Source organism: Salvia hispanica, chromosome 3 (genome assembly GCF_023119035.1).
Source record: "Salvia hispanica cultivar TCC Black 2014 chromosome 3, UniMelb_Shisp_WGS_1.0, whole genome shotgun sequence".
Classification (NCBI taxonomy): Eukaryota; Viridiplantae; Streptophyta; class Magnoliopsida; order Lamiales; family Lamiaceae; genus Salvia; species Salvia hispanica.
Genome location: NC_062967.1, coordinates 30,204,614 through 30,226,242, shown reverse-complemented (window position 1 = coordinate 30,226,242; position 21,629 = coordinate 30,204,614). Strand labels below are relative to the sequence as shown.

Sequence of the window (21,629 nt, the reverse complement as noted above, 5' to 3'; positions counted from 1 at the left end):
ATAGCTATGAACTAAATAGTTAAAAATTTTATATAAAAATACATGTTAGTTACAAACATACTATTGAATTTAAATGAACCGAATAGGGTTTACAGTGAAATAAACGAAACATGCTAAAAATATCAAATTGGTATGATATTCGCCTTCATTAACGCCAAGCTTCCAATCATCATCTTAGCCTCTGCTTTCACTGCACTGGATCTTTCTCTTCGTCTTTCTTTAAGTATGTCAACAGCTTTCAAAAAATTAACATGTTATTATTTATAGAAACTAAAAAGGATTAATATGAAATTAAATATATAGTCAAAAACAATTCACTGTATATACTTCACTATAAGGATATTATACTTCACTATAAACACAATATACTTCACTATAAGCATAATAAAGGCACCATCATGCATCATAATACTTCACTCTAACCTTAGAATACTTCACTCTAAGAACGTTTTTACTTCACTGAGATGAAAAAACAGTGCACTATAAGCATGGATCACAAACACTTCACTCTAAGCATGGAATACTTCACTTTAAGCACATTTTACTTCACTGAAATGAAAAAATAGTGCACTATAAGCATAGATCACCAACACTTTGCTCTAAGCATGGAATACTTCACTCTAAGCAGATTTTACTTCATTGAAATGAAAAAAACTGATCACTAATAACATGCATCACAAACACTTCACTCTAACCATGGAATACTTCACTCTAAGCATGTTTTACTTCACTGAAATGAAAAAATGGTCACTAATAGCTTGGATCACAAACACTTCACTGTAAGCACGTTTTACTTCACTGAGATGAAAAAATAGATCACTCTAAGCATGCATCACAAACACTTCATTCTAACCATGGAATACTTCACTCTAAGCACGTTTTCTCTCTTTAATATTGCGGTAAGCTTTTCTAAATCTAGTAAAAAGTCTTACGAATAGTAATCTATTCCAAAGGAAGTACCAGAAAAATAAATTTGATCTTCTTTATTGTTAGCACTGAAATCCACACTACAAATTGTCCTAATCTATCGCGTTCTCTCTCTACACTTCAATTTCAAAATATTTTACTTCTACTGAATCGGAACACCGATTCAAAGGAGTGTTATTGCTGATTACTAATTTTCATTTCGATTGTAAACATTCGGATCGGCTGAATTAGACTTAGTAATTGGATTGGATTGGAAGTGAGTTGAGAAGCAAAGCAAATGCGGAAAAAGGAATCGGTTGTGCGATTCACGGGGATGGTGATTCGATCTCGAATTCGATTGAATTGGGTACTTCGAGAAGCCGGGAAGAGGAGTGATGGCGGGGAGATGAATTACGTAAATGAGAGATTAACCTAATTTCATTTGTGAAATGTCCATTATACCCCCGCCTTCTTATAGTGAAGTAAATGTTTAATATAGTGAACTGATTTCTCCTCCATTTTCAAAAATCACATAGGTTTATATCAGCCCTTGATTTCTTGATCTTGTGGCTAATATTTATTCTCTAGTTATGCCTTTAATAGGCACTTGCCCTATATCACTACTCTTTGTATCTATATTTTATGATTAAGTTAAAGTAAATGGATGTTAACGATGATGCTATCAACAAAATTATTAACGATAATCAAAATTGTAAGTAAAGACCAAATCATAATCAAAATGTCTCAAGAAAAGGTGAACAAATTAAAATTTCCATTGAAAATTTGAGAAAAAAAAACAGACTGATTTTGAAGAAATAACATAGACTTCAATCAATGAGAAGAGAAGCCCAAGTCCAAAACTACAATGTAAACACCGAACAAATCTTTCAATAGAATGCGCTTTGAAGATCAACAAAAATTACCGAATTTGTCCACCTATTCAGTATTCTGATGCTGAATTTGTCACCTGATTCCTTCAGATACAGCAGCGCTTAGTAGATCAGCCCTACCTCGCTTGTGATTCCGGTCACCTCCACGAGTGGAGGTGAATGGAGAACTAACGATTCTGGCGAGGCTATGGAGGAACTCGAGCAGCGCAACTGACTGCGCGAGATGAGCGGCTTCTCGACGCTGGCATACACGGATTCATGGTCGCGGCAACCGCGGAGATGCAAATGTGCAATTATTTCCATGATTGTAACGACATTTTGCCAAGTTTCGGTTGTGTGACGGCAGCCATGGAGATGTTAATTCTAGATTTCAACGAATGTGATCGCCCAAAGTGAATGAACCACCGGTACCGTAGAGAGGGAGAGGAGAGAGGCGGTTGAGAAATCTGGTGGGGGTAAGTCGGTGAGAGAAGAGTTGCAGAGAAAGTGAGTAAAAGTGGGAGAGAGAGAGAAAGTGAAAGGGGCAACAGTTGAGCGGTATAGTGTATTCACAAATTTGTGGATAGTCCACGGGGCCTAGACGGGCTTAGAGATAGTGGTATCATGGCAATCAAACAACGAGAAAAGGATGGATAGGAGGGACTATCTATGGCTATCATACCAATCAAACCAGGCTTAGTTTGTCCTTAATTTTATTCTTTCTTTTTTCAGGTTGTGAATTTCCTCCTTTTCCTAACTTTCAAACAAACCACCATTAATGGAAATCGACTTCCCAAAATAAAGAAGAAAATAAAAGAAAAATATCAGCAGCGTTATAGAACATAGAATCAGAGAAGCAAATGATCAAATTCATGAAATATATGAATACAAGTTGTATCTATGACCAAAAACAAGAAATTAATCTGCCAACACAGAAACATAACTCGGTTTCTTACACAGCATAGCAGCAAGTTCAGTTCCTGCAAGCACATCGCAATAGCATCGAAACTCATCAGCTATCGAGAGCTGAGGCGGTAAGCTACCATATCATCAGCCGAGGCCTCGGACATACTGATCAACAGTTTTGTTAAATAGCTCAGATCTGCACAAACAACGCATTGCATATGAAATTATTATCGTCAAATCACAACAGATTTCAAACGTATCACTCAGTTAAATAGAAAGTTCTGTGAAACAGCAAAACAAGGCAACACATATGAAATTGGTATCAACTAATCACAACAGCTTTCAAAGGTATAATGAGTCAAAGAAGAGTGGAAACCAAGTGAGCGCTCGACTGAGCTCAAGTATAGATGTTAGAAAGCCTAATAACTCTTTCACCCAATTCCAAATGCTGATAGTGAATTTTTATAGCTTACGCTATGCTATTAGCACGGTGACATTCAATTCGTTAGACAAGATCAGGATGAGTCAAAATAAGTTTTGTATAGGATTTAATTAGTCATAGGAGTGGAGGTGAGATGATTAATCATGGGATGCAATGCATTCTTGGCATTGTAGAGACGAGCCAAGACATATTTTCACGGGCCGAGCTTTTGGAAAAAAATGCAACCGAACAAGAGATAAGATTAGACATGGCTTTTAATCACAAGTAAACATGAAAACGGCCCCGTAGCAGAAAACATGACATTAATCTTACATGATGATTAATGTCATAAGCTTGAAAAACCATCATTATTTCCTCATCCAAAGTAAGCCCGAATAAAAGTAGCAAACAAACTAGATTGAACAAATCCATAACAACAAGAAGACATAATTTACTTGTTCAAATCCATGTTTACATAGAGACTTGATTAAGAACTTTTGTATTCAAAAGAAGCATAATTTACTGCTCAATGATGTCTAGAAACTTACTGCGGTTTCTGGATCACTACTAGAGTGCATTTAGAGAAGTAAACAGCCAAAATGTTAAAGTGATAATTCGATATAGGTACAATCAGAATTTTTGTAATAATTCATCATCAAGTTTTACGGCAGATCACTGAAAATTAACACTCACCTTATGGGAGTTCCTGGAGTATATAATGGATTCTTGACAACATACTCAACGTACAAATTATAAATGTACTTCAAGGAATCCCTCAGATCGCCCGTTCTCGGGTGAGTGACTAGAATTAGCTGCATAGAAAACAGACTATTTAACTCACAAGACCGTGATAATATATTTACAACTGTGAATTAAAAGACAAGAGAAATGAAGAACAAATGGCAAAACAATCTTGTATTACAAATCTGTATGCACTAAAGTTGTTTTATATTAAACCATAAAAAGAGTTCCATATTAGATTAAATATCGAGGAAAAATGAAATTTAAAAGCTCACTAGTGTGCAGCCATATTGGAAAACATACTTCTATGTTTAACAAACCATGAACAATCTAATCTCGAAAACCAACTACTCTTGCGGTAGACTAAATTCATAGCTCTAGTTTCTTTGGCTGATTAGATGTGATTGGCATGTATACGAACATAATCTTGTAGTACTAGATTTCTCTATCCAAAGTTCCAAACCTAGATCATAGTCCAGCTTGGTGAATCAATTTAACTGAAAGTTACCAGTGAGCAGATTAGGAACTTAAATCATCCATCCTGATCATTGAACTCTTAAATTGCACTCACTCACTCAGACAATAAATGGGATTAAAAAGTTCAGATATGGAGATTGGTGTATTTTAGGCCCAATACATTTCCTATCTTAACTATGATATGTTTCTTATTGTGACTAGGAGCAATGCTCTCTATATTGCCTATATACATAGAGATGATCTCTTATTGTAACTTGCAGCCAAAAATTATAGTAAAACTATTGGCTTGGTATCATTCCTACACATAGATACACATAATATCGAACTGAGAAACAATTCATGTGTTTGTCTTGTTATATTCGTGATTACTTCTGCGTTTATTTCCTACATATAAAACACATCGATACCAAAGACTAGGAGGCAGTTCAAAGAAATTACACATCATATACTAGCAATTCTACATCAAAGCAAATACATATTGTGTTCTTTGCATCAAGTTGTAACCACTCCATCCCTCAAGAACAAAATGTTGAGGTAATTACACTATTTATACAAAATGTTTCATGGTTCTTCCATATTGCTACAAAAAGTCCAAAGTTTGCATAAATCATACAAAAAGTTTCATTCGAGATACATATTTCTATCATCTATGTTTAGACGACATAACTTTTTGCCTAAGTGGGATACAAAACATGAAACAATGATGAAACCTTTTGCACCTCACGTATGCAAAGAACTAACAGCGTCTAAACACATGACAAAATGTATTACTCCAAAATGAAACGTCATTTATGAAACTTAAAACTTTCATACCAACATGAAACAACGGTAAAACATTTTGTATGAATAGTGTAATTGACCCCCAAATTGCCCCGCTAATGGCGGCTTCTCAAACTTATCATACGAGAACTAGGCAATAACATCAAGTAGTACCTTAATCCCAGAAGGACTCTCCATGAAACTCAGTTTATACGTATTCGTTCGGAAGCTGTGGAAAGAACAACCTTGCCCCGGTAGCTGAGGTACCCCAAGATTCCCCTTTTCAGCACTGTCCCCAAAAAAAACACACAAACAACAGAAATCCTAATTAAAAGAGCCAATTTTGCAGCAAAGGGAAGATAAGCGGTTTCTAAGGGGAATAACGTCGAACACCTGGTGGGATCCATCTTTGCAGTCAACGATTTGAGGGAAAAGAGGAGTCCAAACATGAGCTTGTGATCTTGCTGAGGGCTGAGAGTTTTGAGCGGCCGATTCCATTCCCTGTAGAGAAGGCAGACTCCGTTTCTGTTGAATATGTACATCATGTTGCCGTTGTTGCCGGATGCGGTCGGCACCGGAGGAGATGGGCTGATTTCTGTGCCGCCGAAGAACTGCATTTTGTTTGGAGATCAAATCTAGACTCAGCGGTTGATCGATTAGATGGATTTTTCAGCAGAAATTTACGCGATCGGTGAGGATTTCACACCGGAATTTTGTTCGACTGTTCAAGCTCCTGTTGATCTGCTTTTTCGCTTTTATTGTTGCCGTAATTTCTATTTCTAAATATTGGCAGTACACCTACTACTTCAACGGGTAATTACAATTTACATACAAATATTTCACCAATATTTCAATACAAAATGTTTTAAACTAACAGATATCATAGCCTTACGAATTAGTAATAGTACATTTCATCTAAAATCACTCACACTATTACTTTTTCTTATTTTTCTCCAAAATTATACCTAAAAAACATGATATTATTTCTCTAAATAATACTTTATGCATTGCCATGTGGGCATTTTATCAAGCAAATTCACATTTAACTTTAGAGTCGAAAAGAATGAAAAATAAGAAAAAGTAATGATGTTAGTGATTTTTAAACTGAATGTACTAATGTGAAACACTAATCAAACTTTTTGTATGATATTTGTTAACTTAAAATATATTGTACTTAAAATATTGGTGAAATATTTTATATGTCAGGCGTAATTATCCCCTACTCCAACTAATTAAGTTTATGCACAATATAAAATATAAATTTCAAAACACAATGAGTAAAACAGAAAAGAAAATGAAAAAATGTGAGCTATTTTTAATAGACATATTAAAAGAGGTTAAAAAAATATGACTATTTTCGGTAGACATTTTTAAATAAAAAAATAGGAATATTTTTTTTAGAAAAAATAATTCTGAGTATATTAGTATATGGAGAAGTATCAAACCCCATATCACCTCGGCCTAGCAGTCCTTAGTATAGGTCATGCATTCAGCTCCTCTTGAGTCCTGACGCACACTCACCTACGACCACACAATCTCACATTCTTGCTGACTCGCCCCGGCCCTGAACCCCCCCAAAAGACAGAAATGGGCTCAAGCAACTCCCACACAACAAAGACAACGGTTCTATTCTTTTTGTTTTTTTATGCGGTTTTGCTTCTGTCTTATAGTAGTGAAGTTATTTTTTTTTTAATAAAAGTCAATATCTTTGTTCTAACTTATTTTATTCTCTTTTTATTTTATTCTTACTTCATCTCTACACCTTTTCTATTTCTTACTTTATTCTTTCTACTCAACTCACTTAACACAATTTTTTTAAAATCGTATGCTTAAAAGAAATATCTCCACTACCGCGCAACAGAGAGAATGCCATTCAAGTTAAATCATGTGTTCCCTTTTTAGGTTATTTATTTTGCTGATTCTTAGTGTGTCAACTGTTTCTTGTTGATGGTGTTTTTTCTTTGTTGCCACCATTTTTTTTTATTCACCACATTTTGTGAAAAGCCATCTTCATTAATCACTTCCTTAATTTCCATACCCAAATATAAAAGTGCTCATTTCTAGTTGGAATTCAAGCTTAACTTGCTATTGCAAGATAATATGAGTAATGTTTAAACATTAAATTGTACCCAACAAGCTTAACTTCTAAGTAACCACGATAAGGAAATAAATTAGAAACCATTATTAATCCTCTTACAAAACATAATCATCAAATAGTCCAAATAAAGAAAGAAAAGCTAGAAATAATGGAAGTGTTAGGTTGAACACAAGCTAAAAACTTCACAAGAAATGCAACTCAGGCAAATAATAAAAAATATTGTGGGAGTAAACAAAGCCAATTCAGTGTTCCCATTTCTTCAGCTCCATGCCGTCAGGCGCGCTTCCTTCGACCTTTTTCGTACCAACCTCTTTCCAGTTGGTGGATAGCACCGTCCCATTCGACTCTACCTGTAAATGAGGACCAGATGAAAAATGTCACTAGTGATCCAAGTACTACGGCATGTTGTATTAAACTCATTATTATTAGTTAAAATTTGTGTTCTTGCGAATGATTTCTGCATGGCCCTTGTGTCTTCATCTGCATCCTTGTATATGTCTCTGAAAAACTTGTTCAGTGCTGCATCACCATCGAGCTTTTCGTCCTTTTCCTGATGCAGAAAATTTGTCAGTTATGGGGCTGAGACTCTGGTTATTTCATGCCTAAAAAGGGAAGCCAAGAACACCAACCTCCTTTTTAACTTGAGCTTCGAGTGTATCCCAATCTACTCTTTTCGGTTTGGAGGAGGGATATGTGAGTTTCTCATTGCCTGTTGAACCAAAAGAATCGTTAGTACTTGTGCAGAAGTTAGTATCGTTTGACAAGGAACAAGAAATTAAAATAACAACTTACAATTTGTTCTCCATAGTCAACCACAACACAGTTTGCTGGTATACGCTTTGCAGATATTGTTACGACAACTTCCTCTGATTCTGATAGAATTCATGCCTGTGAAACAAGAGAAACCAGAAAAACACTAAAAAATTATAGAAGTTGTGCAATATCTTCGCAGACTAAATGAAACAGAACTAAGAATTTGAATAGTGCATCTGATGGCTGTCAAGAAATCTAACAGGTGAAGTGATTCGTCGTAAATATTTTGTTTGAATAGTGATAAAGAATAGTTATGCTCCTAATAAACATGGTTCCACTCTTATTCATATAGTCCCTTCCATAGTCATTAAGGGGCTACCATGTGATCATCAACCCATGATTAGCAGCTATTAACCGTATTTCTTAGATATCAAATAAACGGATGAATGCACATACATAGTCACAAAGTCAAAACAACTAGCCATGGCCCCAAAATATTAACCAATTCAATGAACTTCTGTGAACTTTGTAAATCATAGTCCAATCAGCAACAAATCTACCACTCATGCTAACCTGTATTTCAGCCTAGTAATCGATGCTGCTTTTTCTTGACTGGACAACTCAACTGCTGGTGGCAAATTATTTGGAGTAACCACACCTGTTGAAGGTTTTTCAGCCAGTTGTGTAGGCAATTCGTGAGCTTCCTCTGGAATAAAAAAGAAAATTAGATCCACATGGAGACCAAAAAAATGAACAGAAAACCTTTGAACATATTTCAGTATAGTACTTGTTATTCTATGAATAAGCAAATGCCTAACCAAATCAATTTGACACATATCATATGCATTTCACATGAATGACATATACAGAGCCATTCGACCACAACCTCTGGCACAAACATATTGCATAACTATAGTTAAGACACATGCAAAATGTACAAATAGTTAAACAAAAATATGCTTTCACATAGCCAGACATTCTAGAAATTAAATTCAAATTTTATCAGGTACAATTTCAGGAATAGAAAAACTGATGAATGTGTCATACAAGACATAAAAAATTACACTGAAGAGAAGTAGGAACTAGGAAGCATAGTTAGGCTTTCAACTAACCTGCAATACGCTGATCACATTCCTCGATCAATTTAGTAAACCTGGAATCTGCAGGTGCCAAAGTTGCACCATTTTCCAGCTCCTCAAGCTTGATGCATGCAACACTATATACAGAACATGCACAAAATCTAATGGTAAGAAACTGAATGTAGTTCTGTACATGAAACTAAAGTAGTAAGCCTTTGTTTTCAGTTATGACATTTATCCAACAGACAATAATCAAGATGCAAGATCAAATAATTAAGGCTAACATCATAACAAGTATATTTTGGTCAATGTGAGATCAGGTTTTTAGTCTATATTCCAAGCAGACCATAACTATTCTTATTTTCTTAGGACTTTGATATTTTAAAACTTGCCATGTAAACCAGATGACACTTGACAGTTGATTGCGAATAGGAGCAGAATACCCTTTACGCAGATATGCTTTCGCAATTGAAGGATCCAACTCGATTGCTTTGTTTGCATCAGCAACAGCCTCTGCTCATCAAATAGTACCATGATAAGTATTACAACAAGCAGCTAAAATTCCCCAAAAAATCAAAAGTTGGAGACCCTAATTTTCAAAACATCAAAGATCAATCAACATAAGTGATTCGGTGAAAAAATAAATAGAAACTGATCTATTTCAATCTGCATGTGTATACATAAAAAATGAGTGGCTTAAAGCCTTAAACAAACAACTTGGTCAGAACAAACAACATATCAATGCCGAACTTCCGGTCATTCAATAACCAATTAATTAGGATCAAATATTCAAACCAATTCATCACTGAAGTTCAATAACTGAATAGATTAAAAAAAAAAGGAAAATAGAAATCTTGCGAGTATCAACAATAAAGCTTAGAAGTCTTCCTACTTAAAGTTAATTCTACTTTAGATGGAAAATGAAAAAATACCACTTATTTGTCAAAAGCTCCTTCCAATATAAGATCTGGTTCATTATCCCATGAGCAAGCTCATGACATGAAACTATTATTGTGATAACTTTAATATTTTTGTTAGTCATAAATACATGTTTCATAAATTAGCTTAGTGTTAAATGAAAATTATAGGTTTTATGTAAATAACTTACTTGTTTAAAAGTTGATTAAACTCAAATTTGGCTCAAAAAAAAGGATTGATTGGTAGAGAAAAACAATCTATACCCAATTTAAGATGCAATATTCACACAAAACATAAATTTTATAACTATAATACCACCTTTATTTCTCATTTCTCTTTTTTTGCAATAAGATTATCCCCAATTCCAGCAGTCAGCCCCAACAAATAAGCCAAGCTCATGTATTTTGTTACACCCCTAAATCGCAAAAGAAGATGATCATGCAGCAGTCAACAACAAAATATTATGCCACTGGATATATCTACAGTCAATCAAATAGGCATAAAACAACTGGAAAACAAAAATAGAATCTATATCTGATGTACCAAAGACTTTATCAACTTGCAGAGTTGCAAATTGAAGAAAAAGCCAAAATAAAATTATAAGGGCGATATTTTTCATTTACACTCGCACTTAGTCTTCAACATAAAGATTGGGTTAAATGAATCCCGTTTTGCAAGCAATTTCACATTAGTCCTTTGTTTATACAGAGTGTGATTGTTTGCTCCAGATTAGATGTTTCTTCAAGCACCAAAATGCAGAACAAAACATTAGATACTTAGGAATCCGCAAACCAAGCAAACAATGGTAATAATGTTCAGAGATTTGATTATCTAACAAAGGGAACAAAACAAAGTGAAGAAAGGGTAAAAAGTATGAAAGCCAATAATGTTCAACCCTAACAGAAGGACAAAAATACTTCATAAAGGAATAGAACTCCAACAAATGGTTAAATATAAGACTACCAACACATAAGCTCTAAAAGTTTTTCGATCAAGCAATGGGAAGAATTAAGAACATATGAAAAGAATATGTGGACCAAATCTATTTTTCACCAGATAAATTTTTCTCACAAGCATATAATGGCTTGAGGCTAGTTGAACTAACTTCTAACTAATAACAAAAAATGCATTGTGAATTTTAGAGCTGATACCCAAGTATATCCGTAGAATCAGAATTGGTTGAAGTTCAGCACACAATTACCACTATAACCATAGAAAATGGCTGGTCAAGTTGAGAAACAGCATCTTTGAGAAGTGAGATATCCCCCATCTGACATTTTTGATTTAAAGGTTATGTTAGTTGTAGCCTAAAGACAATCAGCATAATGGAATATGATCGATCATAACTACCAAAGGTTGTTAGCAATGAAGGATCACTAGTGGTGCAGCTCTTTCGATAACACTAGTAGCTTCAATCAAAATCGTTAGCTCCTTGTCTAGTAACTGTTCTTCTCTCTCTTCCAATCTCATAAAATCACCAATCATCTTTTTCCCATAAAAACCATTCTGTGTGCCTATAGTTTTGATATTTTCAAAGCTTTGTCCTATGTCGTCTACTTTTGCATTTGATGCATACTCACTGTGAGATAACTTACTCGATCCATCTTCTCCCAACAATTTCAATTCATCCACTGAAACAACTACACCACTAGCTCCTGAGTTTGGCGAATGCAGCGACATTTCATCTTTAGGAGAATCAAACATGATAAAAATTGGAATTTTTATGCTCCCTGATATGGAGCTTACGAGCTCCTCAGGAGAAGCACCTCCTTTCAGAGTAACAATAAGAAAATCGGCACCCTCAGAAACGGAGGCATCTTATGCAGCATCATAAGTTTGGACGTTTCTAGCTACCAAAGGAAGCATCACTGAATCAGTTCTCGCATCCATCATTGTATTTCTTGCCACAATAGTAGGCAGACCTATCAAATAAAAAAATACCAAATTAACAAGAATCACCCCCAAAACATAACTGAAAAATCATGGCATATTAAAACGCCAAAACAACTTAACTTAGTTCAATAACAAACAGATGAGTAAATGAGGGCAATTAATACAATGTCTTCATTTTGTTTAGTCGATGACAACATTATCCTTTTCTTCTCTTCTCTTCTCTTCTCTTCTCTTCTTCACTTATTCACCAGTAATCACCACAGGAGCAAACGCCATTCTCAAAATGGTGATACCGGTTCGTGTCCCTCACCGTGATCTGTCGCTCAGTGATCTTCGATATCAGCTTGATTGCGTCGTGGCAATCCTCACAGACACGTATATTCTTCGTAACCCTGATTGGCGTCCCCGGCCTGCTATTGATGAGCATAAACACAATTGCCAACTTCTCGCTATGCACCGCCAAATGGTTCTCCTTATCCTCCTCCTCCACATCGTGCAGGGCCGTCTCTGTTCTGGGAACATAACCTGATTCCTTCATTTTCGCCACCAAGACCTCCAACTCCTCGTATATCTCCTTCAACTGGTGGTGCGATCGATCACCAGCAAGGAACGTGTGGACTTGATCATGAAGCTCCACATTGCTCACACCGGGTACTTTCTTCAATCCTCTGTCCTTCATGATCCTTCGAACCAGAGTTACATCGCTCCATCTCCTGGCCTTGGCGTATATGTTCGATAACAGGACATAGTAGCCGGATTGATTAGGAGCCAATTCGAATAAACGATCAGCTGCAATAACCCCGATATCCATGTTGTTATAGACATGGCAAGCATTCAGTAGAGCTCCCCACACCCTATCGTTGGGCTCTACCGGCATTTCCTTAATCCGAGAATACGCCTCATCAACGAGACCAGCACGGCCAAGCAGATCAACCATACAAGTAAAGTGTTCAACTCTTGGAGATATATTGTACCTCTCTGTCATCATTCTGTAATAATCGCGTCCCTCTGCTAGTAATCCCGCGTGGCTGCAAGCTGAGAGAATCGAAACGAACGCTATGGAATCCGGGATGATACCTAAATCCTGCATTTTCGAGAATAACTCAACAGCTTCATGGCCTTTCCCACTCCTGCCATAGGCAGACATCATTGAAGTCCAAGAAACAACATCCTTGATTCTCATTTCGTCGAACACTCTCCTCGCTTCGACTAAGCACCCACACTTCGCATACATATCAATCAACGCGTTCTCCACGGATAAATTAGGTTGCATCCTCTTCAATTTAACGAATCCGTGGATTCTCTTCCCCAGCGACAGAGCAGAGAGATCGCCACAAGACGGAAGCACACTAGCGATAGTGATCGAATCAGCTTCTATCCCTCGTGCCTCCATCTCCGTGTAAAGCTCAACTGCCTCATCAGACATGGAATTATTCGTATAAATCGAAATCATCACGTTCCACGCCACTAACTCCTTCGAATTCATGTTCACGAATATTCTCTTCACAAACATGACATTTTCGACACTGGTATCAGTCACAGCCGGAGACAGACTAGCCATAGTCCCGGAATCGTGATGCACACCTAACATCTCCATTTCTTCGCACACCTCCAACGCTTCATCGAATCTCCCATTCTGCGCATATCCCGCCACCAAAGAGTTCCAGGACACAATATCCCTAAACGGCATCCCATCAAAAACCCGCCTCGCCTCCACCAAATTCCCACATTTCCCGTACATCGCAACAAGGCCGTTACCCGTAAAAAGATTCAAATCAAGGCCCTTCTTCACGGCGGGAGAATGCATCTGCACCCCAAAACGGAAATCATCCGAGGCCGAGCAAGCTTTGAGAACGCAGGGGAACGTGTAGTGATCGGGGGAAACGCCCGAAGCCAGCGTGATTTTGTACATGAGGATCGCATCTCGGTACATATGATTGTTGACGTAGCTCCGGATCATGACGTTGCAAATGACGCTGTTTCTCTCGGGAATTTTGTCGAACACCTTGCGGGTGGAATCGGGTCTGCGGCAGGCGGCGTAGGCGCGCATCAGCTTGATGGCGAGGGAGGTGTGGGAGCATAAATTGGGGTCGGAGATGATGCGGGCGTGGAGCTTTTGCAGTGTGTTGAGGTCGGGGTGCTTGTCTAGTGAAGCTTCTGCGGTGGTTATAATTTGGCGGGAAAATTGTCTAACGGTTTTCATCACTGATTCACTAAGACTGCCGTGTTAGAAGACACTATACATAATTGGTGAAAAAAAATCCATCAAAGAATGAATTCAGTTTTCATCATGTTGCCACCGGAGGAGATGGACTGATTTCTTAACATTTTTATATTTATCTTTTATTATTTCTTAAGATTTTAAGAAAAAAATCTTCGATTATTCAAATTTTGCTTTACATGTATGTATTAATTTCTTGTATTATATTACAGTAATTTATTAGTATTATGTTAATATATAAATTAGAACTTTAATAGTACTTCTTTGTCTATAATTTTTATAGTCTCATTTTGACTCGGCATAGAGTTTAAAAGAATGTGAAAGAAGGTAGTGGAAAAGTTATCGAAATGTTAGTCTTTCACTTTTTTATATCAGTTATACAGGAGAACGTGAGTAAGAATTTAATAAAGTGTGTGTCAACTGCCAAGTGTTGCTTCTTGTTGATGTTTTTTCATTGTTGCCACCATTTTTTTTGGTTCACCATCATTAATCACTTTCTTAATTTCCATAAGCGAATATAAAAGTACTCACTTCTAGTTGGAATTCAAGCCAACTAGCTATTGCAACATACATATAATAGGAGTAATATTTAAACATTAAACTGTACCCAACAAGCTTAACTTCTAAGTAACCACGATAAGGAAATAAATTAGAAACCATTATTAATCCTCTTACAAAACATAATCATCAAATAGTCCAAATAAAGAAAGAAAAGCTAGAAATAATGGAAGTGTTAGGTTGAACACAAGCTAAAACTAAAGAGTCTAGTTTTGGACAAGGCTAAACAGAAAATATGGACAACTTCACATCAAATGCAACTCAGGCAAATAATCAAAAATATTGTGGGAGTAAACAAAGCCAATTCAATGTTCCCATTTCTTCAGCTCCATGCCGTCGGGCGCGCTTCCTTCGACCTTTTTCGAGCCAACCTCTTTCCAGTTGGTTGATAGCACCGTCCCATTCGACTCTACCTGTAAACGAGGACCAGATGAAAAACGTCATTGGTGATCCAAGTAATACAGCATGCTGTATAAAACTCATTATTATTAGTTAAAATTTGCGTTCTTACGAATGATTTCTGCATGGCCCTTCTTGTGTCTTCATCTGCATCCTTGTATATGTCTCTGAAAAACTTGTTCAGTGCTGCATCACCATCGAGCTTTTCGTCCTTTTCCTGATGCAGAAAATTTGTCAGTTATGGGGCTGAGAGACTCGGGTTATTTCATGCCTAAAAGGGGATGCCGATAACACCAACCTCCTTTTTCACTTGAGCTTCGAGTTTATCCCAATCTACTCTTTTTGGTTTTGAGGAGGGATATGTGGGTTTCTCATTGCCTGTCGAACCAAAAGAAGGTGGTGTATATTATGTCATAGCATCACAAATCATGTATTAACGTAATTAGCTCTAAATGGAATGTTCAGCGTTTCCAGAAAGAATGCTTACCAGTTGGCACATTCACTTTCTGGACTACAGCAACGTCCCTCTTAAATTCAAGGCATGTCCAGTGCACAGCGTCTGCCTTGGCAAGTCTGATCTCGATTTTGGTAGACATGACTTCATATCTACTCTTTGAGGGAACAATCTGTTTATCAAAGGGTGTAATGATTTCAACACTAGCATTAGCAAATCAAACTTAAAAGAGTCCATAAAATTTCAGTCACTTTCTGCTTTTCACGGAGAGATGATCACTATAGAATTGCAGTGAAAAGGGTAACAGAAAGCACTATGCATTGACCTAATTATGAAATAGAGCTGTAGAAAATATGCACCCCGGATTTAATGGAGCACAATAATACAGAAAGAAAAGGGATTATCAACGACGAATTCTAATTAAAAGAAGAAATTATCGATCAAACATCACAAGGAAATTTTCTTCACAATACTCATACAAGTACCTGATTTTATGCAAAAGCAATGAAATGTTTAATTTTCATCCTGCTTATAAGGAAGTGAGGAATCAATATACTCTCTCAACAGAAGTAAGCAATGAGTGTAGATATAATGAATTACCTTTCCAAATAACCGAGGTTGAAAATGATATGCCTCTTCACCAGGCACCTCAATGGTAACACTAAGCTGAATATTAGCAAATGAGAAAGAAACGTTGGTACTTGTGCGGAAGTTGGTATCATTTGATCAAGGAACAAGAAATTAAAATAACAACTTACAATTTGTTCTCCAAAATCAACCACAACACAGTTTGCTGGTATACGCTTTGCAAATATTGTTACGACAACTTCCTCTGGTTTCTGATAGAATTCATGCCTGCGAAACAAGAATAACCAAAAAAATTATAGAAGTTATGCAATATATTCGCAAACCAAATGAAAAAGAACTAATCTAATGGCTGTCAAGAAATCTAACAGGAGAAGTGATTCGCTCGTCGTATATATTTTGTTTGAATAATGATAAAGAATAGTTCTGTTCCTAAAAAACATGGTTCCACTCTTATTCGTATAGTCCCTTCAATAGTCATTTAGGGGCTACCATGTGACCATCAACCCGTGATTAGGAGCTGTTAACAGTATTTCTTAGATATCGAAGAAACGGATGAATGGATCTCACATACATAGTTACAAAGTCAAAACAACTAGTCATGGCCCAAAGATATTAACCAATTCAAATAAACTTCTGTGAATTCAGTAAATCATAGACCAATCAGCAACAAATCTACCACTCAAACTAACCTGTATTTCAGCCTAGTATTCGATGCTGCTTTTTCTTGGCTGGGTAACTCAACTGCTGGTGGCAAATTATTTGGAGTAACCACACCTGTTGAAGGTTTTTCAGCCAGTTGTGTAGGCAATTCTTGAGCTTCCTCTGAAATACAAAGAGAAAATTACATCAACATGGAGAACAAAAAATGAAAAGAAAACCTTTTAACATAATCAGTACAGTTCTTGTAATTCTATGAATAAGCAAATGCCTGATCAAATCAATTTATCACGTATCATAGGCATTTCACATGAATGACATTTAGAGAACCTTTCAACCACAACCTCTGGCACCAACATATTGCATAACTATATTTAAGACACGTGCAAAATGTACAAATGGTTAAACAATGTTATGCACTTACATAGCCAGACATTCTAGAAATTAAATTCAAATTCTATCCAAATACAATTTCAGAAATAGAAAAACTGACGAATGTGTCATACAAGACAAAAGATTACACTGAAGAAAAGTAGGAAACATAGTTAGGCTATCAACTAACCTGCGATACGCTGATTACATTCTTCGATCAATTTAGTAAACCTGGAATCTGCAGGTGCCAAAGTTGCACCATTTTCCAGTGCTGTCTTGGCAGTCTGGTACTCCTCAAGCTTGATGCATGCAACACTATAAACAGAACATACACACAATCTCGTGATAAGAAACTAAATTTAGTTCTGTACATAAAACTAAAGTAAGTTTTTTTTTCGGTTATGACATTTATCCAACAGAGAATAATCAAGATGCAATATCAAATAATTAAGGCTAACATCATAGCAAGTATATTTTGTTTAATGTGAGATCAGGTATTTATTCTTATGACTTGATATTCAAAACTTGCCACGTAACCCATATGAAACTTGACAGTTGATTGCAAATAGGAGCAGAATATCATTCACACGTGGCCATAACTTACTTTGAGTTTCAGATCATAACAACATCCTTCAAACCTAATAAAAACTTACCCTTTACGCAGATATGCTTTCGCAATTGAAGGATCCAACTCGATTGCTTTGTTTGCATCAGCAACAGCCTCTGCTCATCAAATAGTACCATGATAAGTATTAAAACAATCAGCTAAAATTCCCAAAAAAATTCAAAATTTGGAGACCCTAATTTTTCAAAACATCAAAGATCAATCAAAAAAAGTGATTCGGTGAAAAAAATAAATAGAAACTGATCTATTTCAATCTGCATGAGTACAGATAAAAAATGTGTGGCTTAAAGCCTTAAACAAACAACTTGGTCAGAACAAACAACACATCAATGCCGAACTTCCGGTCATTCAATAACCAATTAATTAGGATCAAATATTCAAATCAATTCATCACCGAAGTTCAATAACTGAACCACAACACAAGTGATATATATTTCCCGGATAAAAACCAGTATAAACTTTAAAAAAAGAACAGCAACCTTCAAACATCAAATCTACGGATCTCACGACATACAGTAAATTTCATCAATACAAGTCACTAAGCGAAAAAAAACAAACAGAAACTGCTCTAGTTCAATCTGCAAGCCTACACATAAATAAAAAAAGGAGTCTTGAACAAACAACTCAGAATTCACCACAGAACACCAATACAACAATCCAAACTGCCGATGGCGCAAAAATCGTTCAATAACCAACTAATTACGATCAAATATACAAATCAACGCATAACCGAACTCCAGTAACAAAACAACAATCTAATTCCCAGATATAACAAGCAACCTTCCGCAATAAGAGCACGAAATCCCTTACCGGTGAAGTTTTGGAGCTTGATATTGGCCTGAGCGCGGTCGACGAAGAGGTCAGCGCTGTTAGGGCTCAAAGAAATCGCCTGAGAGTAGAGGTCAGCTGCCAGTTCAAAGTGATCATCGATGAACGCTTCCTTGGCCTTCTTCTCCAGATCCGCAGACGCCATTGAAGCTCGGATTCGATAGCTGAATCGCGCCGAGGGATTGCGTGCGTTGGATTCAAAGGAATGGAGGAGACTTGAAATTGAAAAGCTGAGGAAAGGCGAAGGAAAGATGGAGAGAAATCTATGATTGATTATGGGGGTATTTATATTAGGGGCAAATTTTTTGGGTATTTTTATATTCCTACTTGTATTTGGCAATGTTTTTATTGACTTTTGAATGTAACATAAGAAGGTTCTAGATCTATTTACCATATCAGATTATGAAAATAAATTTATTCCATATTTAGTTGATACATTAGCATTTGTATTTTTGGTAATTTATAAGGTTATACGGTCCATATATTAATAATTTTAAAATTACAAAAAATCTGGTCAACATGATAATAAGTCATGCATTTTGAGAAGAAAAATGTTTTAGAGACATAATGTCTCCAAGCCATAGTGTCATAATGAGGTTAAAATTGTAATCTTATACTATATTATATTTTTAATTAAATCTACACTTTTTTACATCTACCTTTTTGCCCTTACATCTTAAATAAGGATGTGGTAGCTTAATTATGGAATATATATAAATGTGGAAGATATGATTTAAAATTAAAATATATACCTAAAGAAGTAGAATATTAGAGAAATGGGAGATTTATTCATAAATGTTTTATTCAACGTAATGTTCCAAAACTAAGGGAATAAATTATGAGATTTGAACTTAATGAATAAATTATGAATCCATTTTATAAAAATACTAATCCTATATTATTTTCTTCTTTTTTCTTATATAAAATATTAGAGTTTTAAGCTCCATTCAGTATATCATTAAATAAATTAATAATAATAATAATAATAATAATAATAATTGACTTTATAGTTTTTATTTTAAGAATTTTGTAATTTTTATTACACTACTTCTTTCCTTTCCAAAATTTTAATTTATTTAAATTTTTTATTCTTAGAACATTGCAATCGAACTTCGATCAAATAAATAATTACAAGGCATTTTCTCTTTTGCTTTATAAATAATTGAGTTATTAGCTCAATTCACTATATCATGAAATAAAAATAAGAAAATATGTATAATATATTAATACTAATCGGGTGTAGGTTTTTTTATATCATACTTACTATTCTAAATTATTCAATTTTGAAAATTTAATTTATTCAAATTTTTAATTTTTGAAAAATTATTGTCGAACCTTAGTCAAAATAAATATAATACTAATTGAATTTATTATTTTAATTTTATGTGTTTTATAATATTAGTACTCTAGTTTGATTTTTGAGTATTTATTTTTATGTTATTCCTATGTAAAATATTATAATATATATACTCTATTGAATTTCACCGTTAGCTTTATTAGTCTTTATTATAGAAATTAGATCACCCCCCTAATGATCACGCTAATTGATTTTATCCAAAAATAGCTTTTGGTTACATTTATCCACATATAAAATATAATTATGGCATAGAGACATAAGGGTATTATGGCATGGAGACATTATGTCTCTAAATCACTACTCTTTTGAGAAAGCATTATTAGATTTACCAAGATTTTTTTTTTTTTCAATCATACTACCCGTAATTTTTCGAGGGTTTGGTGATTGGACAATCGAAAATTCTAATATACACGAGACATTTGGTGAACAAAATAAAATTGTCTGATGATTCGCAACAACTACGATTTTGGTCAATCATAGTATTTGGCGAAACAATGCTACCCAACAAGCATAATTGGTTCAACGCGCAAGAGCAACAATACATCATCTTGGCATTGCTTGACCAAACATTTGCGGTAGATGTCATGGTGGAATTGTCGCATCGGATAGACGGTAGCGGTGAAAGGTCGACGAAGAAGCCACTCAACATAATGTGCAATATATGTGAATCATATGTAATTGCAATCAGTGGAAATTTGTAACACCCCTCACTTGATTACTGATTAATAAAGAATAAATGATGTTACAGCATGTGTTATCATTTATTTCACATAATAGCAATATTTGGGGACTAATTTTTTGAAAATCAATAATTTAGCAATCAAAATCTTACACCATGTTTTCAATTGAACTAATAATTGGTTTTAAAATCCTTTTCGACGTTTTGATAGTCAGCCCCATAAGTCGTCATCGTTAAGATGCTCTAAAATGACTAAAAAAAAGATTTTTCTTTTCTCAAACGGGTTGCATTTTTTTATGTGGCTATTCGTTATACGAAAGTCCTTGTTGGCTATGACAGTATCTCACTTATATACATGCTCAAGTTTACTTGAGTAGTATTATACCCATAACAAAAAATAAATTTATGAATATTTTATAAATTTTAATATTATTGATTTTTTGAATATTTTATACATTTTAATTAAGTTTTATTTTATATTTTTAAGAAATTAATAGTGTATGTATATCATCAACACGCCTACATGTGCGGGCTTGAACTAAACCCAAAACTTATGAACTGAAACTAAGAGTAATGATAAAATGCAAACTCTATATATTGTATAAACTCCAAACTTTTCAACACTGTATAAACACAACGTCAACGGTGTAAAATTTTAAGATTTTGGTGTCACCACAATATTAACACAATGTCAACCGTTGCCACTATATTGATATTTTATGTTGCTATTATTTTATAATTAATTGATATTTTTTAACAGTCCAAATCATAATTTGAAGTTTATACAATATTTAGAATTTACATTTAATTAGGTTCCGTGAAACAAATATCACTAACATATCTTTATTCATGACTTCAATTTTGGATCTATTTTGCTCAAATAAACAATATTCGTTAGAATAATTTTTATATAACGAGTTAAACGACTATTGTACTTGTCAGTTTAGGAAAAGGAAATACAAGAACTGTTATCCATGGAAATATATTTGGGCTTCTCAGTTTATTAAAAGCAAATATTAAACGGGCCTATATTTAGCCCAAGTCCACAAACAAAACACATAAAATCTTGAC

The 21,629-nt window shown here is 35.1% G+C and overlaps 3 protein-coding genes and 1 long non-coding RNA gene across 8 annotated transcripts; 1 reads left to right on the top strand and 3 right to left on the bottom strand.

Moving 5' to 3' along the window:
- Positions 1 to 2,586: 2,586 nt before the first annotated feature.
- Positions 2,587 to 5,867, bottom strand: LOC125212216 (trafficking protein particle complex subunit 1-like). The gene is made up of 4 exons (XM_048112318.1): positions 5,473 to 5,867; positions 5,254 to 5,368; positions 3,796 to 3,914; positions 2,587 to 2,877 (listed from the first exon to the last, which is right to left on the bottom strand). The coding sequence occupies exons 1-4, from the start codon at positions 5,694 to 5,696 to the stop codon at positions 2,826 to 2,828; spliced, it is 510 nt and encodes a 169-aa protein (XP_047968275.1). The 5' UTR covers positions 5,697 to 5,867; the 3' UTR covers positions 2,587 to 2,825.
- A 1,356-nt stretch (positions 5,868 to 7,223) lies between these two features.
- LOC125213005 lies at positions 7,224 to 14,928 on the top strand. Its single transcript, XR_007174807.1, has 2 exons — positions 7,224 to 7,338; positions 14,779 to 14,928. It is a non-coding gene; the product is annotated as an uncharacterized LOC125213005 (long non-coding RNA).
- On the bottom strand, positions 9,136 to 14,102 carry LOC125213002 (putative pentatricopeptide repeat-containing protein At3g49142). 5 transcript variants are annotated; one of them, XM_048113335.1, is made up of 4 exons: positions 11,278 to 14,102; positions 11,129 to 11,197; positions 9,453 to 9,522; positions 9,136 to 9,146 (listed from the first exon to the last, which is right to left on the bottom strand). In XM_048113335.1, exon 1 carries the CDS (start codon positions 14,021 to 14,023, stop codon positions 12,065 to 12,067), a length of 1,959 nt encoding a protein of 652 aa, XP_047969292.1. In that variant the 5' UTR covers positions 14,024 to 14,102; the 3' UTR covers positions 9,136 to 9,146; positions 9,453 to 9,522; positions 11,129 to 11,197; positions 11,278 to 12,064. The 5 variants fall into 5 exon arrangements, with proteins under 5 accessions (XP_047969292.1, XP_047969294.1, XP_047969290.1 ...); XM_048113337.1 differs by lacking the exon at positions 9,136 to 9,146 and having other exon boundaries at positions 11,079 to 11,197; positions 11,278 to 11,849; positions 11,941 to 14,102; XM_048113333.1 differs by lacking the exon at positions 9,136 to 9,146 and having other exon boundaries at positions 11,079 to 11,197.
- Positions 14,663 to 18,785, bottom strand: LOC125213004 (protein SGT1 homolog). Its single transcript, XM_048113339.1, has 10 exons — positions 18,505 to 18,785; positions 17,723 to 17,792; positions 17,260 to 17,384; positions 16,730 to 16,862; positions 16,211 to 16,307; positions 16,053 to 16,118; positions 15,486 to 15,624; positions 15,297 to 15,376; positions 15,111 to 15,215; positions 14,663 to 15,012 (listed from the first exon to the last, which is right to left on the bottom strand). The coding sequence occupies exons 1-10, from the start codon at positions 18,665 to 18,667 to the stop codon at positions 14,905 to 14,907; spliced, it is 1,086 nt and encodes a 361-aa protein (XP_047969296.1). The 5' UTR covers positions 18,668 to 18,785; the 3' UTR covers positions 14,663 to 14,904.
- Between the last annotated feature and the right edge of the window lie 2,844 nt (positions 18,786 to 21,629).

Bases quoted from the DNA above. Each gene is read 5' to 3' on its own strand.
- LOC125212216 (XM_048112318.1), bottom strand. From the start codon at position 5,696: ATGCAGTTCTTCGGCGGCACAGAAATCAGCCCATCTCCTCCGGTGCCG. The intron at 5,369-5,472 runs GTGTTCGACGTT...TTTTGGGGACAG, and splicing joins GCAAAGATGGATCCCACCAG to TGCTGAAAAGGGGAATCTTG. The intron at 2,878-3,795 runs GTGAGTGTTAAT...TTGTTTGTGCAG, and splicing joins ACTCCAGGAACTCCCATAAG to ATCTGAGCTATTTAACAAAA.
- LOC125213004 (XM_048113339.1), bottom strand. From the start codon at position 18,667: ATGGCGTCTGCGGATCTGGAGAAGAAGGCCAAGGAAGCGTTCATCGAT. The intron at 17,793-18,504 runs GTAAGGGATTTC...TTTGATGAGCAG, and splicing joins CAAGCTCCAAAACTTCACCG to AGGCTGTTGCTGATGCAAAC. The intron at 16,308-16,729 runs GTTAGTTTGAGT...CTTGTTTCGCAG, and splicing joins AATACTAGGCTGAAATACAG to GCATGAATTCTATCAGAAAC.
- LOC125213002 (XM_048113335.1), bottom strand. From the start codon at position 14,023: ATGAAAACCGTTAGACAATTTTCCCGCCAAATTATAACCACCGCAGAA.